Source organism: Pteropus vampyrus, unplaced genomic scaffold (assembly GCF_000151845.1).
Source record: "Pteropus vampyrus isolate Shadow unplaced genomic scaffold, Pvam_2.0 Scaffold303, whole genome shotgun sequence".
NCBI lineage: Eukaryota > Metazoa > Chordata > Mammalia > Chiroptera > Pteropodidae > Pteropus > Pteropus vampyrus.
In genome coordinates, this window is record NW_011889084.1 from 2,491,075 (window position 1) to 2,503,961 (window position 12,887).

General features: G+C 54.9%; 1 protein-coding gene, 1 long non-coding RNA gene and 1 other non-coding gene across 8 annotated transcripts; 1 reads left to right on the forward strand and 2 right to left on the reverse strand.

The window, feature by feature from the left end:
* The first annotated feature begins 5,590 nt into the window (after window positions 1-5,590).
* Window positions 5,591-11,607, forward strand: RAB26 (RAB26, member RAS oncogene family). Of its 6 annotated transcripts, XM_011376922.2 has the most exons (10): window positions 5,591-5,673; window positions 5,762-5,948; window positions 7,061-7,171; window positions 9,561-9,602; window positions 9,694-9,760; window positions 9,917-9,969; window positions 10,354-10,419; window positions 10,504-10,560; window positions 10,664-10,740; window positions 10,834-11,606. In XM_011376922.2, the coding sequence occupies exons 1-10, from the start codon at window positions 5,633-5,635 to the stop codon at window positions 10,934-10,936; spliced, it is 804 nt and encodes a 267-aa protein (XP_011375224.2). In that variant the 5' UTR covers window positions 5,591-5,632; the 3' UTR covers window positions 10,937-11,606. The 6 variants fall into 6 exon arrangements, with proteins under 6 accessions (XP_011375224.2, XP_023377208.1, XP_023377207.1 ...); XM_023521440.1 differs by having other exon boundaries at window positions 10,354-10,560; XM_023521439.1 differs by having other exon boundaries at window positions 10,504-10,740.
* A 551-nt stretch (window positions 11,608-12,158) lies between these two features.
* On the reverse strand, window positions 12,159-12,772 carry LOC111730216. Its single transcript, XR_002776601.1, has 2 exons — window positions 12,510-12,772; window positions 12,159-12,292 (listed from the first exon to the last, which is right to left on the reverse strand). It is a non-coding gene; the product is annotated as an uncharacterized LOC111730216 (long non-coding RNA).
* On the reverse strand, window positions 12,387-12,469 carry LOC111730247. Its single transcript, XR_002776607.1, has one exon. It is a non-coding gene; the product is annotated as a small nucleolar RNA SNORD60 (small nucleolar RNA).
* Window positions 12,773-12,887: the final 115 nt, after the last annotated feature.

The window sequence follows — 12,887 nt, forward strand, 5'->3', positions numbered from 1 at the left end:
AACAAAATCCCCAACTAGAAATTCGAATGGCACTGCATAAGCTGAATAATAGATCCCAAAGATATCTGGGTCCTAATCCCCAGAACCTGTGAATTTCACCTTATATGGCAAAAGGACCCTTATAGGTGTGATTAAATTAAAGATCTTAAGATAGGGGGGTGACCAGGCAGGCCCTAGATGTAATCACAAGTGTCCTTATAAAAGGGAGATTTGACAGCAGAAAAAGAGATGACCAGGGAATTATGGAAATGGAAATTGGAGAGGTGCAGCCATGAGCCAAGGAAAACTGGAAGGTACCAGAAGCTAAAGAGGCAAGGACTCTCTCCTGAGACCCCCAGAAGGACCCAGCTTTCCTGATATCTTGACTTCAGGCCCATAAGACTCATTTCACACTTCTGGCCTCCCAAGTGTAGAATAATAAATTTGGGTTGTTTTATGCTACTATTTATGGAAATTTGTCACAGCAGCAATACGAAACTGATATAGTGCCATTACCAAATCTAACAGTGGTTACCCCTGAAGGATAAGATCTGAGGAGTACGAGAACTTTTATTCTCGCCTTTACCTTTTATGTAGTTGATATGCCAGCAAAAATCATACACTATTTTTATAATTAAGAAAAAGAAGAGACAATGCAATTGAAGCACTTGGCCCACTCCAGAGTCAGTCAGTGCTCAAACTTTAGTGATTGTCATGGCTATCCAGGGGTCTATTTTATTCCTTTACAACGATGCCCCCCTGCCATGAGGCCAGGCATGGCATTCAGAGGCTTCCTGGAGAGCCTGGGCCATAAAGCAACTGGGGATGTTCTGCTCTGTGCAAGCCCAGAGGTCTCATCCACACAGAGTCTCGGTGCAGAGTCTGGATCACAGCCAGTCCTCCTCCTGATTCCCCAATCTGCAGCTGGCACATTTTGTGTCCTGAGACTTCCAAGAGTAAGGATCTGAGCTGCTGTAGGGAGTGATGGCAGAGGGTGGACCTGCACTCACACCTGCAAGGAAATTGCCCTCTACTCTAGCTCTCCACAGAATGGTCCTTTCCCTGTTCAGGAACAGATAGACAGCTGTACTTTACCACCTGCCCAGCAGGGCCTCAGTGTGACAGAGGTGATTGGGCTGTACTTGGGCATTGAGGGTGGTGGAGAACATACCTCTGACACCCGCTGCTTTCTGGAGTGACTTGGTTCTTTTCTCTTTGGATAAGTTGAATATAGTGTTGCTGCAGTTCCTCTCTGAAGTCTCCATGGCAACATTCACACAGATTTCATAGAACATAAGGTGTTTGAGCTAGAAGGAATCTTGGAGATCAGCTCCTTCTGCCCCCTCATTTCAGAGTGGGGATCAGGCCCAGAGAGGGGACACCACATGCCAAGGGTCACACAGCAAGCCAGGGACCTAGTTGGAGTTCTCTGCTTTTTGGCACCATTCCCAGCTATGGTCCCCTGCTCTGATATGGCAGGCAGCTAAATTCTGTAGAACTGACTTTGGGGGCTCTATCACATCCCCCTTGCTTAAGGACCACTGAAGTCCAGCCTAGTTCTGTCCTGCTCAGTCACAGAGCTCTTTATTCAGGACTTCTTGAGGTCAGGAGCAGACAGGATGGGCACTGTCCTCAGGACGCTCACAGGCTGGTACAGAGGCAGTGCAGCCCCCCAGGGAACCACTGGACAACAAATACGAGTGTCCACAGAGCAAGAAGTGGGGGTAGGAGGAGCCAGAGAAGGCTACCTCAAAGAGGGGGCTCCAAGCAGAGCCTGGAAGATCGATGAGGACTCTCATTCCTTCCCAAACCTGCCTGGCTTGAGGGCCATGCCCTGTGGGTGAGCAAAATGTGGGGGTGAAGGTGGAGGGCTTGGAAAATGGGACACCAGAGAGAGACTGCCTCAGGCTATAGCATTGTCGTGTCTGGGAACTCATGGCACACATCACTCCAGGGCAAGTGGGTCAGACACCCAGAAGTGCAAGTCAGAGGGCAGAGTGCCAGAACTGGAGGCCCTAGTCATGAAGGGACCAGCGATTAGTGCTGTCAGAAGGTACTAGGGGTGAGAGTCGAGGAGTGAGCCCTCAAGTTGGCTGGGGTTTCTCCATCCCTTTGTTGGACATGGACGCATGAAGGCCATCCCTTGGCCAGCCCTATGCCAGCAGAGTTTAGGTCTGAAGGCATCCCTCCCCAGGGGGACACTGTCCGTACTCCCTACTTCTTGCTCAGCCCCATGACTCACCTCAACTCCATCCCCTGCCTCAGGGACCTGCCATGGACTGCGATGGGTCTTCTCCTTAGGTCTGAAGATCCTGAGATTCTAAGCATTCCCGGATCTGGCCAAAGCCTCCCTTCTGACTTTTCCCACCAAACGGGTTCCTTTCCTTCACCTGACTGACAGCCTGTTCTAATTACCTATTGCTGTGTAATGAACATCCCCCAAATGCTCATCAATTTGCATTTGGGGCAGGGCTCAGCTGGATGGTATACCTCTGCTGTGCATGGAATCTGCTAAGACTAGAGCATCCACCACCAGGATGCCTTCTTTACTCATATGGCTGGCAAAGAGGTTCTTCTGCTCTACCCATGGACTTTTCCACGAGGCTGCTTGGGCTTTTGTAGCGTGGCAGCTGTGGTTCTAAGAATGAGTGTTCTAGGAGATAGGAAGGGGGAGCTGCCAGTCTGTTAAGTTCTGGGTCCACAAGTGGACACAGAATCCCTTCTACTATTAAAGCAATCAGCTTCTGCTGAGACCCAAGGGCTGGGGACATAGACCCTCCCCCCTGATTGGGAGGAGTAGCAAAGAATTTGCCATCTCTAATCAACTTTAGCATTCCACTGTTTCTGTCCCATGGGCACTGACACTTCTTTGCCTCACCCCTAGGCCTGCAGATTTCGTCTCTCCTGAAGGTCCTCTCTATCTTTATTACCTCCACCTGGGTTACTGTAATCCCCTTCAAACTTATCTCCCTGTCCACAGACTGCATCATCCATCCCCTTTCTGCCACTCTCCAGTATTCCTGTAGCAGTGTCCTCTCTCTGCTCAGAAACCATGCATGGCTCCCTACTTCTTCCTGAACAATTTCTAAGCTCCTAGGCAAAACATTCATATTCACCGTACAGTCTAGTCCCTTCATATATTACCAATTGTATTACCTTCCATTTCCTCCAAGCAATTGGCCCCTTTGGCACACTTTGGCCTCTTCTGCTCAAAGAGCCCACCTACTGGCACTCTGAACCTGTACATACTTACTCCCTCCACCTGGCAAGTTTCTGTATCCCCTGTCCTGTTGGACTCAACCTTCAAAGCTCAGTGAAAATACCCCTCCTCCACAAAGCCTTGCTCTCACTACTTGATCATACTAGTCTTGTAGTCATTACACGTTGAGGTTCATTCTACCTTAAATCCTTGTTAGCAATGACATGTCCTAAAGTGGGGCTCTTGTTTCTAACTCATATTTCTTTCACCAATTTAATGACTGTTTATTGAGGCCCAGAGCTAGCTGCCAGGGATATGACAGTGACCAAGACAAGAGACTTCCTGTGCCCAGAGAGCTTACATTCCAGAGGGTGAAACAGATGGCAAAGAGAGGAACCAAGAAACATAATGATCGAGGATTAGGAGAACTGCTAGAAGGCAAGAGAGGCAAGAGAGGTGCCATGATGCCGGGGTGCAGAACTCCCACTTTTCAAGAGAAACCAAAGACCTGGAGCTTTACATATACTCTAGTAATTTTAAAGGTCACAAAGCCAAGCCTTTCTCTTCTGCTGCTCTCAGTTCCCTCCTCTTCTGGCCTCCCACTCTCCCTGGCATGTCTGCCTTCTCTCCCTGGTCATCCCATCAGCACTAGCTTCCCCCTCCCCCAACTCAGGCTGCCTTACCTGCAGCTCCCACCCTTAGGGTACCCAAACTCTGCCGTGGCTCCATGCCCTGGGGATGCTCTGAGCAGTGGCTGGCAGGAGTAGGAAGTGCACGGCCTAGGACCCCGGGGCCAGTGGCATTGGCTAGCTGAGACCCTGGGCCAGCTACCCTGAAGTTGGGCCCCACTACCCTCGCATCTGGTCATTGGCCAGGAGGAAGTGGGGGGCCAGAGGAGCAAGACAGAAAACTAGGCCAAGGGTTTCTGAGAGGGCTTCCTCAGGTTCGTCCCCAGCTATAACAGGGCCCTGAGGGATGGGTCTCCTAGGGACCCATGGACTTACACTTCCATAGGACAGTTTATGCTCTCTAGAGCCAGAGTTCTCAGGTACAAATCCTGGCTCTGCCACTTCTTAGCCTGGTGACCTTGAACAGTTGTCTTCCCTTCTCTGGACCTCTACTTCCCCATCTGAACATTGGGGATCATACTACCTCACAGGACAGTTTTGAAAATGACATGTGCCTGGCACATGATGGCATTCAGTGAAGGGTAGCTTTCCACAGCCTCTCCTGTGCAAGTCCCTGCCAGTCTCTTTCGAGAAATAACTCTGCTAGGAAACATCCCTTTATCTGTGTTTTTCCAGACCTTGGACCCTGAGAGGTAGCTTCTGCCCAGTATAATTATTGGGGGCTCTGGGTGCTGCCAGCTGAGAAGACTCAGGCCTCTGAAGGACCCAGGGTCCCACGGTGATAGCTGTCACATCTCAGGGGGAACAGCAAGGACATCCCTCCAGCTCCCAGAGGAGTATGGAGCAGAGACTGATTCCATGGGCACTGCCCTTCTGTCTGCACCCATTGCCCCCAAGCGCTGGGCGAGGGGCATCTTGGTTCACCACTCCCAGGATTCCATGGTTGCCTCAGCCTCATTCTCTAAACAGAGTACCTTTGGTGGGGGTCCTGGATCAGAGCTCAGGTAAAGAGGAGATGTCAGGCCCTGGAAAGGGGTCTGTCAGGTACAAGTCTGGGTTTTTGACAATCAGCACTTCGCCTGCTTGGGATCAGAACCTAGCACTTGAAGTCCAAGGGCTAGCTAGCCCCTTAAGGGCGGACGGTCTGCTGCTGGCTGTGACACTGACTTTCCTTTTTCCGAGGATCCGTGGCTTCAGCCCAGCAGGCGAAAGCTGCGGTGAAGAGCCCCTGCCAGCTCAGCTCTGATGCTCAGCGGTGCCCACTAAGTCCTTCCTCTGATAACCAGCTGTCAGTTGAGCCCCAGGCCCTTTGTTTGCCAAGCCCGAGTGTTGGAGCTTCCGGGACCTGTCTGCCTTGGAGGAGAGGGAAGCCCGCAGCAGGCCAGGTGGCATCGCTGGCTGAGAAGGGACAGAATTCCAGGATGCCCACCCTGTGCAGGCCCTCTGTCTCAGCGTCCTCTACCTCAGAGCATTCCCCCTGTCCCAGGCCAGGAGGTGCTAATGGGGCGGGGGAGTTATTGGCCAAAAGGCAGCACGGGGCAGAGAAACGACAGTATCTCGGTACTCCTTCACCCAAGGCCCACCGCCTCATACCCCGGCCCAGGCCTGGAGGTGACCACGAAGCTGCTCCCAAACGGCAAAAGTATAGCGACGGGTGCACTCAGGGCTATGCTGGCGATGTCCTGACCCCGCCCCCGGGAGGCCGACTCATTTGCATGGCCCCGCCCCAGAGAGGCCATTGGCGGCGGCGGCGGGAGGCCCCGGCTCAGTGGCTGCGGAGCTGTGGGGCGGCGGGGGCGGGGCTGCGGGGAGCCAGGCGCCCGGGATGCCGCCGCCGCTGCCACCGTGGGACGGGTTCGGGTCAGGGTCAGGCTCCGAGGGCGCGGGGAGCAGGGAGGCCTGGGGCGCGGTGGCTGCAGCTGGAGCGCACTGAGCGCCCGCCCGCCATGTCCAGGAAGAAGACCCTCAAGAGCAAGGGGGCCAGCGCTCCTGCTGCCTCCGCGATTCCCGCCTCCAACGAGCCCCGGCCGGCTCGCCCCGGGACTGCGCGCCCTGGCCCCCAGGTGCCGCCCAACGGGCTCCTGCAGCCCGGCCGGCCATCGCTAGGAGGCGGCGGCGACTTCTACGATGTCGCCTTCAAGGTGAGCGGGGCACCCCCCCCACCACCACCACATGCGAGAGCAGCAGGTGGCATCCGACGGGGGCCAATGGGGGAGGGGTCCGGGGCGAGGTTGCAGGGCCTTGCGGACCCTAGGCACCGAGATGGTTGGAGCGGTACACCGCAGCTGGTACCGCTGGCACGGTGCATCGCATACACACACACAGCTTTCAGACCTGGGTTTGGGATACTGCTGGCAAGGCATGTCCACTACACCACCCCCAGCTGGCAGGGTTCGACAAGGAGTCCGGTGGAAATCACAGCCAGGTGTCCTCTCCCCGTTCCCTAATATCTCTGACCCTGATGGAGACCTAGTCTCATCATTTCCCATATGTTACTTCCCTCACTCCCAGAGTCTATGGGTCTCCTCATTTTTAGGGGTCAGGGAGACAAAGAAGAGGTTTGCCAGTTGGGTGGGGAGCACTGGTGCCTCCTCCAGGCCTAGGCAGACGCTTGTGAATTGTGGGGGGGTTGGCAGGACCATCTTTGGGTTTGGGAGCCTTTGGCAGCAGTCTGGGGGAGGGGTAGAAGAGGGGAAGGCCTGACTGCCCCTCCCTGCCCACAGAACTGGCTTGGATCCCTTGTCATGCCAAGATCTGACCCTCTTATGGCAAATTCTTCCTGGGTCTGGCTGGGATTGGAAGAAGCCCTCTGGTACAGAGGCCCCCACAAGCCTCCCAGGAGGTCCCTAGCCACCAACTCCCAGGCTCTGTTCCCCACCGAGTGAGCCCCAGATGCTCCCCTTTCAGATCAAGCATGGTGCTGAGGGCCTGGGGGTGGGCATTAGGTAGGGCTCTGGATGGAGGTAACTGCCCCCGCTCCTGACTGATTGAGATGGGTCTCAGTTTAAAAGAGAGCGGACGGAACCTTGTAGAGGTGGAAGTGGGAAGTGCAGGCAGGCTGGGATCATAGCTGCTATGTCTCTCCCAGGCGTTATTGAACCTGTGGGCTTGTGATACCTCCCTCCCCTCTTGCCTCTCACCTACAGCCCCTCTCTGACCAGGCCAGCTCAGGAAAGACCAGACACACCAGTGGGTGGGTCAGCACCCTGATCCCCTCTGCCCCTAACACCTCTGGCCCTCCTGCTCACCCCAGGTTATGCTGGTGGGGGACTCCGGTGTGGGGAAGACCTGCTTGCTTGTGCGCTTCAAGGATGGGGCTTTCCTGGCGGGGACCTTTATCTCCACTGTGGGCATCGACTTCCGGGTGAGCATGAAGGTTGATACCCTGGACCCACAATACCAGCTCACTGAGTTTTCATAGCACCCCTGGCAACTGGTTCTCCATTATCACGTGAAACCAACAGGCTCATGATGTGGAACTCCTGGCTGGACCACCTGTCTCCCAGGGTTAGTGTGGTGGAAGTGGGATGCCTTAACCCCCAAGCTGCCTGCCACCTGACACCTCAAGGGTTCTGGAGATAGGTGGTGGCTGCATCTGACCAAAGCAGAGATGGTACTCCTGTGCCGGGGACCAGCACGACCCTGGGGCTGTATTCTGTGCCTTGGGGTAGGTTGTCACTGGTGTAGGTTGTCACCAGTTATCACTGGCTGTCAGAGAAAACTTAAGGCTCGTGTCCACTTGGGAGGTCAGCATCACTGCCCCACTGCATAGGGGTCCCTGAGGTGCCAGGCTGGCTGCCCAGCACCTACCAATCAGGTGGTTGTGGCACTTGAGCACACATACTTCATTCCACAGCTGGGAAAAGGTGCTACCTAGAGACTGGGGGCTTTTTTGGGGGGGGGGGAAGGTCCATGCCCTTAGGTGAAAAGGCACATGAGAAATGCTCCCGCCCAGCTGCTCTCCCCTGCCAGATTCCTGTTACCATCCCCCAGCTGGAGGCTGTGTTCTGGGGTTCTTCTGGGGGAATGTCCCTGGACTCTTGGTTTCCAAACCCCTCTAGCACCTCAAGCAGCAGGAAATGATGAGGCCCAGCCTCAGGTCTGCAGGGCTCCAACATCAGAGCCTCCACCTCTGCCTACCAATCTGAATTCTATGTACCAGTGCTGAGGTGCTGGTGAGGTATTGGTGTATTCTCTGCAAATCCCAAATTTGCATTTTTCTCACCTTTTAATTAGACCCACTTGGCAGGAGGCTGCTGAGAGAGAGGCCCATTAAGGGACAGGAAAGGGGGGCTCCCTCCAGCCTGGGAGTCATTCTATAGCCTGTTTGGGGGGCCAAGGTCCTTCAAGTCCTCTAGGATGAAGTAAGGGTTGAAGTGACAGAAGGGGGCAGTCTAGACCCAGGACAGTTGGTCCTTTGCGTGTTCTGGCTCTGCCTACCCCCTTCTCACCTCCCTCTTGGCTCTGGGGCAGGTGGTGAGGGAGGTGAGGCCAGTTGGTTCACACCCCTGTCCAGGGCGTTGGGGAAGGCGGGGTGTCCTCCCCAGCCTGGCAGATGGCTATGCTTGGTTCCCCAGAGACCCAGAAGCACCCTGACAGCAGAAGCTTGGGGAAGAGGGAAGCAGTGACTTTCCAGCCATGCCCCCACCCCCACCCAACAGATGGGAACCAGGGTTGGGCTGCTCCCCCCAGGGCTGGCAAGAGAGCACGGCCAGGCAGCAAACACGTAGTGAGCACTCGCTATGAACCAGGCAGAATTCTGCACTCTGGTGTCTACACTGGGCACTGTCCTCAGGGAACTGCTGTGCCTGAAGGGAGAGCGACGTTTAAATTAGAACAAATGCTTTTAGCCCTCACTCTGGGCCAGGCATGGTTCTCAGTGCTTTGCACATTGTAGCCCATAAAGTCATTTGAGCAGCCATGTGGACACCCTAGTTATGTCCATTCGTGGATGGGGAAACTGAGGCACAGCGTAACGGCCTGTGGTCATAAGGTGTGTGACTTCAAATGTGCAAATGGCTCTAAGTAAAAGGAGCAGCATGTGCAGAGCTGTGGGAGGTACCAGTGGCCGATAGGGGGACTGGGGTCTGCACTCTGTTAAGAGCGCAGGAGAGGTGTGTAGGGTGAGGCTGAATTGGTGGGCACCAGGAAGAGGAGGGGGGCTGGGGAGGGCTGGAGTGAAGGAGAGAGGCTAAGCGGCTGGGTTTGGGAGGTGCTGGGGGAAGAGGGAGGGTCAGAGCAACAGGATTCGGTGATGAGTGGGTGGCAGCAAGGGGCTTTGAGAGCAGTGGAGCTGGTGGGGCAGTGTGCCAGGCCTTCAGGGTAGGCCGAGGAAGAACAGCCTTGCCCAGAATTAGACACCTCTGGCCATGGAGGGCAGCAACCTGCAAGTCCATTAGTACAGCTATTGAGCAGGAGAGGGACCTCTGTGCATGGTTCATCAGGAGGGGCTCACCAGAGGCATGGGAGAGAACCGGGTGGACCCCAGGTCTTGGGTTCAAGAGGAAGCCTTATTTGGGGGTAGAGGAAGGCAAGGTGGTCAGATGAGCATCCAGGATATGGGCTTAGGGGGCAGAGCCTGGCCAGCTGAGGGGCACACAGGATAAGAATGAATTCAGGGCGTGCCAGGGGCTCCCCAATTTCAGGTTCAGTCCTGGCCTGGCACTGCCTAACTCTCCCCCTCTCCCCACCTGGGAGCCCCCTGCCAGAGGGAGGCACAGGCCCCACATTGAAGCTGACTGGTTGTGTTTCAGAACAAAGTTCTGGACGTGGATGGCATGAAGGTGAAGTTGCAGGTGAGGCAACTGGGAGATGGTGAGTTGAGGGCAGGGGACACCTGGGAGGTACTGGGCAGCCCTGACCACTGGCCTGTACCCATCACTACAGATCTGGGACACAGCTGGCCAGGAGCGGTTCCGCAGTGTTACCCACGCCTACTATCGAGATGCTCATGGTGAGCTCGTGGGCACAGGGTCCCAGCCCCAGGTGGTTGGGGCTATGCTCTGTGGGTGCCCTGTTCCCTAGGCTTCTGCTTGTGATATGTGAGGTTGTGGGTGACGGGGAGCCACTAAAGGCCCTGGAGATGTCCTCACTGGCCTTCTGACCCTAGCACTGCTGCTGCTCTATGATGTCACCAACAAGGCCTCCTTTGACAACATCCAGGTCAGTGGCTTCCTTTTAGGTGGGGAGAATGGGCAATGATTGGGCCTGACCCCATCCCCAACCTCCCTCAGGCACAGATGGCTTCTGGGTCCCAGAGGGTTCTGAGGACCCTACTGACAGTGGGGAGGGGAAAAGGCCCCTCTGGCCTCCTGGTGGCCCCAGTTGAGTATGAGCTGAAGGTGGCCTGGGTGACCTTCCAACTTCATCAACTCAACACCTTGGATAAAGTACCTGTCAGGGATGTTTCGGCATGGCACATGGTGAGCAGTTTCTGGACCCCTCCTGTTAGCCAGAGTCCAGCAGGCACTGTGTGGGACATGGCCTGGAGGGGCAAGGGATGCAGGAGCACCAGCCTCCATTCTGGTCTCAGCTCTTCCCCAATAGGCCTGGCTGACGGAAATCCAGGAGTATGCCCAGCACGACGTGGTGCTTATGCTGCTAGGGAACAAGGTGGGCATCCCTACTTGTCCTCTTCAGCCTGGCTCTGAAGGCAGGTTAGCCCCAGGCCAGCTCTCACCAAGATCCCTGTACCAGGTGGACTCTACCCAGGAGCGTGTGGTGAAGAGGGAGGATGGGGAGAAGCTGGCCAAGGTGAGTTGGGGCAAGGTGGGTGGCCAGGGGGTGCCCCTCTGGGGCTGTAGAGCCTGGGCTGTCCCCATGAGGCTGCCACCCTGCTGGCAGCAGCTGTTTGCAGGAATATGGGCTACCTTTCATGGAGACCAGTGCCAAGACAGGCCTCAACGTGGACTTAGCCTTCACAGCCATAGCAAAGTAAGTTCTGGCAGTCACCCCCCAGACCCAGGGTCTGAATCCCCTTGTTGGGGACACAGGCCACTCTGTTCCATGGTCACCTCTGCCCCACAGGGAGTTGAAGCAGCGTTCTATGAAGGCCCCCAGCGAGCCCCGCTTCCAGCTGCACGACTATGTCAAGAGGGAGGGCCGTGTGTCCTCCTGCTGCAGACCCTGAACCTGGATGAGAACAGCCACCAGGCATTCTGCTGGGAGGCCCAGGTTCAGCCCAGCCACTGAAAGGCTGATCTACAGGTCCCTCTGACTTGTCACCCAGCGGTCAATCCCAAGGTGTCTGTTTGCAGAACTCACAGGCTGAGCCTTGCCCTTCCCTTGTCCTGGAGGCAATCTATAGCTTTAGTCCTCACAATGAGCTGCAGGGAGCCAGTGGGACTGCATCCCTCCCTTCACCTGCTGTTGCCTGGGGGACTTCTGTACAGGAAGGGGAACCCCTGCAATGTAGTCTGCATAGGGTGCCTGGTCCCCTGCTTACTGTGGCGTTCTGCTGCCCCCTCCTGGAATGCTCAGCTTTAAGACTAGGCAGCAGTGATGGTACAGTACAGTACCTAACCCTAGAAAGTCATGTCTTCAGCTGCACATGCTGCCCAAGCAGGGAATGGCAGGAGCAGAAGGCTTCACCAAGAATCATATGTGTTTGTGCCAACTAGGACTGTGTGCTCCTAACCTACCCACCAGGAGGCTCTGGTGCAATCAACAGGGTCTTCCTCATGTTCCCTTGGAGGATGCCAAGATTGTGGCTTTGTAATACAGGGAATGGCATATGGTAAATCACAGAAATGTCAGGGAAACTAGAATTGCCAGCCGTCACCTGCTGACCAGGGTACCACCTCGGCAGGCCATCGTACTGGGAATGGCTTGCCTACAGCTGAGGCCCGCGCTTGGCAAAGTCAAGCGGAGGAGGTTGGTAGTGTACTCCATCTTGTATTAAAATATTCAAGTCTTTTGATTGAGAGCCTTTGTTCTTAGTCCTGGTGAATAAAGCTGTTTTTCCGGAGTGCCTGTCTCATCCATTGAAATTGCCTTTTAGAGCTCTCAACAAAGCCCAGACTTCACCACTAAGAGGCTGGCACTCCCTCATAACCAAGATGGCAAAGGAAGCACAGCAGGGCTGCCTAAAATGCCAACAAAAGGGCACTCAGTGGCCAGTTAACCCTGTTAGCGAGCAATTAAGAGTTTATGACCTACCATAAGGCAAAGGCACACACACAAAAATCTTTTAGCCTTACAGGCAAAAATGGAGGTGATCTCAGCAGGTGGGAAGTATGAACTTCTATTTTCGTGACTCTACCCCTTCCCAAGGCTGCCCAGGGATGAGCCAGTCCTCCCAAGGAGGACTCTGGTACAAATGGCGTGTGAAAATAAAGACTCTTGCACTCCAATCAACTCATACCACCTTTGCTTTATTGCTAAGCACTTCAGATAGATATGGACACTACTCCCACCTTACCACCAGGTCCCTGGACTGATTGATGTTGATTTATATTCGAGGTTTCCAGCTAGGTCACCGACAGCCCTGAAAGGCAGACAATGCCAAAATGTAGACAGAAGCCCACTCTTCCCATCGATTTTTCACTCCCCAGACCCTCCCATCAATGGAGCGCACCGTAAAGCCTCAGTCTTGCCATGTAATCAGACTGCATATGCAGTTTTCATACGAGGTGTCAGAAATTAAAGCAATTCATCACAGGCTCGGAGCGGAATCGGGGAAACCAGGCCCGACCCAGGCTTACCTGTATGGAGCTCTAAGTCTGGAGGTCCGGACTTCCCCGCCAGAACTGGTGTTGGAGGACAAGAAACGTGTACAACATTGAAGATCAAGGTAGAACTCGGATTGAGGATAGACCCCGGGGCTAGGTCGGCCTATAGGTTTGGGTGACCCTCTCAGCTCCACTTGGCAGCCAGCTCCTCTCCCGGCGTGGTGCACGGAGTTCACCGGCACAAAACCTCCTACCTCGATCTCGAACCCGAAAGAGTGGTGAAACCGGAGGCTCAAGCTTTTATAGTAATTGTTCCAACTCTGCGATTGGACAATCCCAGCGAAAGTACCTTACGTACCCCCTCACCCGCAACTGATACGCTCCGCTCTTTACTCTCTTTGTTTTCACCAA

Excerpts from the sequence above, each read along its gene's own strand:
- RAB26 (XM_023521439.1), top strand. The coding sequence starts at position 5,633 with ATGCCGCCGCCGCTGCCACCGTGGGACGGGTTCGGGTCAGG. Across the intron at positions 7,172-9,560 it reads CTGTGGGCATCGACTTCCGG|AACAAAGTTCTGGACGTGGA; the intron begins GTGAGCATGAAG and ends GTTGTGTTTCAG. Across the intron at positions 9,970-10,353 it reads CCTCCTTTGACAACATCCAG|GCCTGGCTGACGGAAATCCA; the intron begins GTCAGTGGCTTC and ends CTTCCCCAATAG.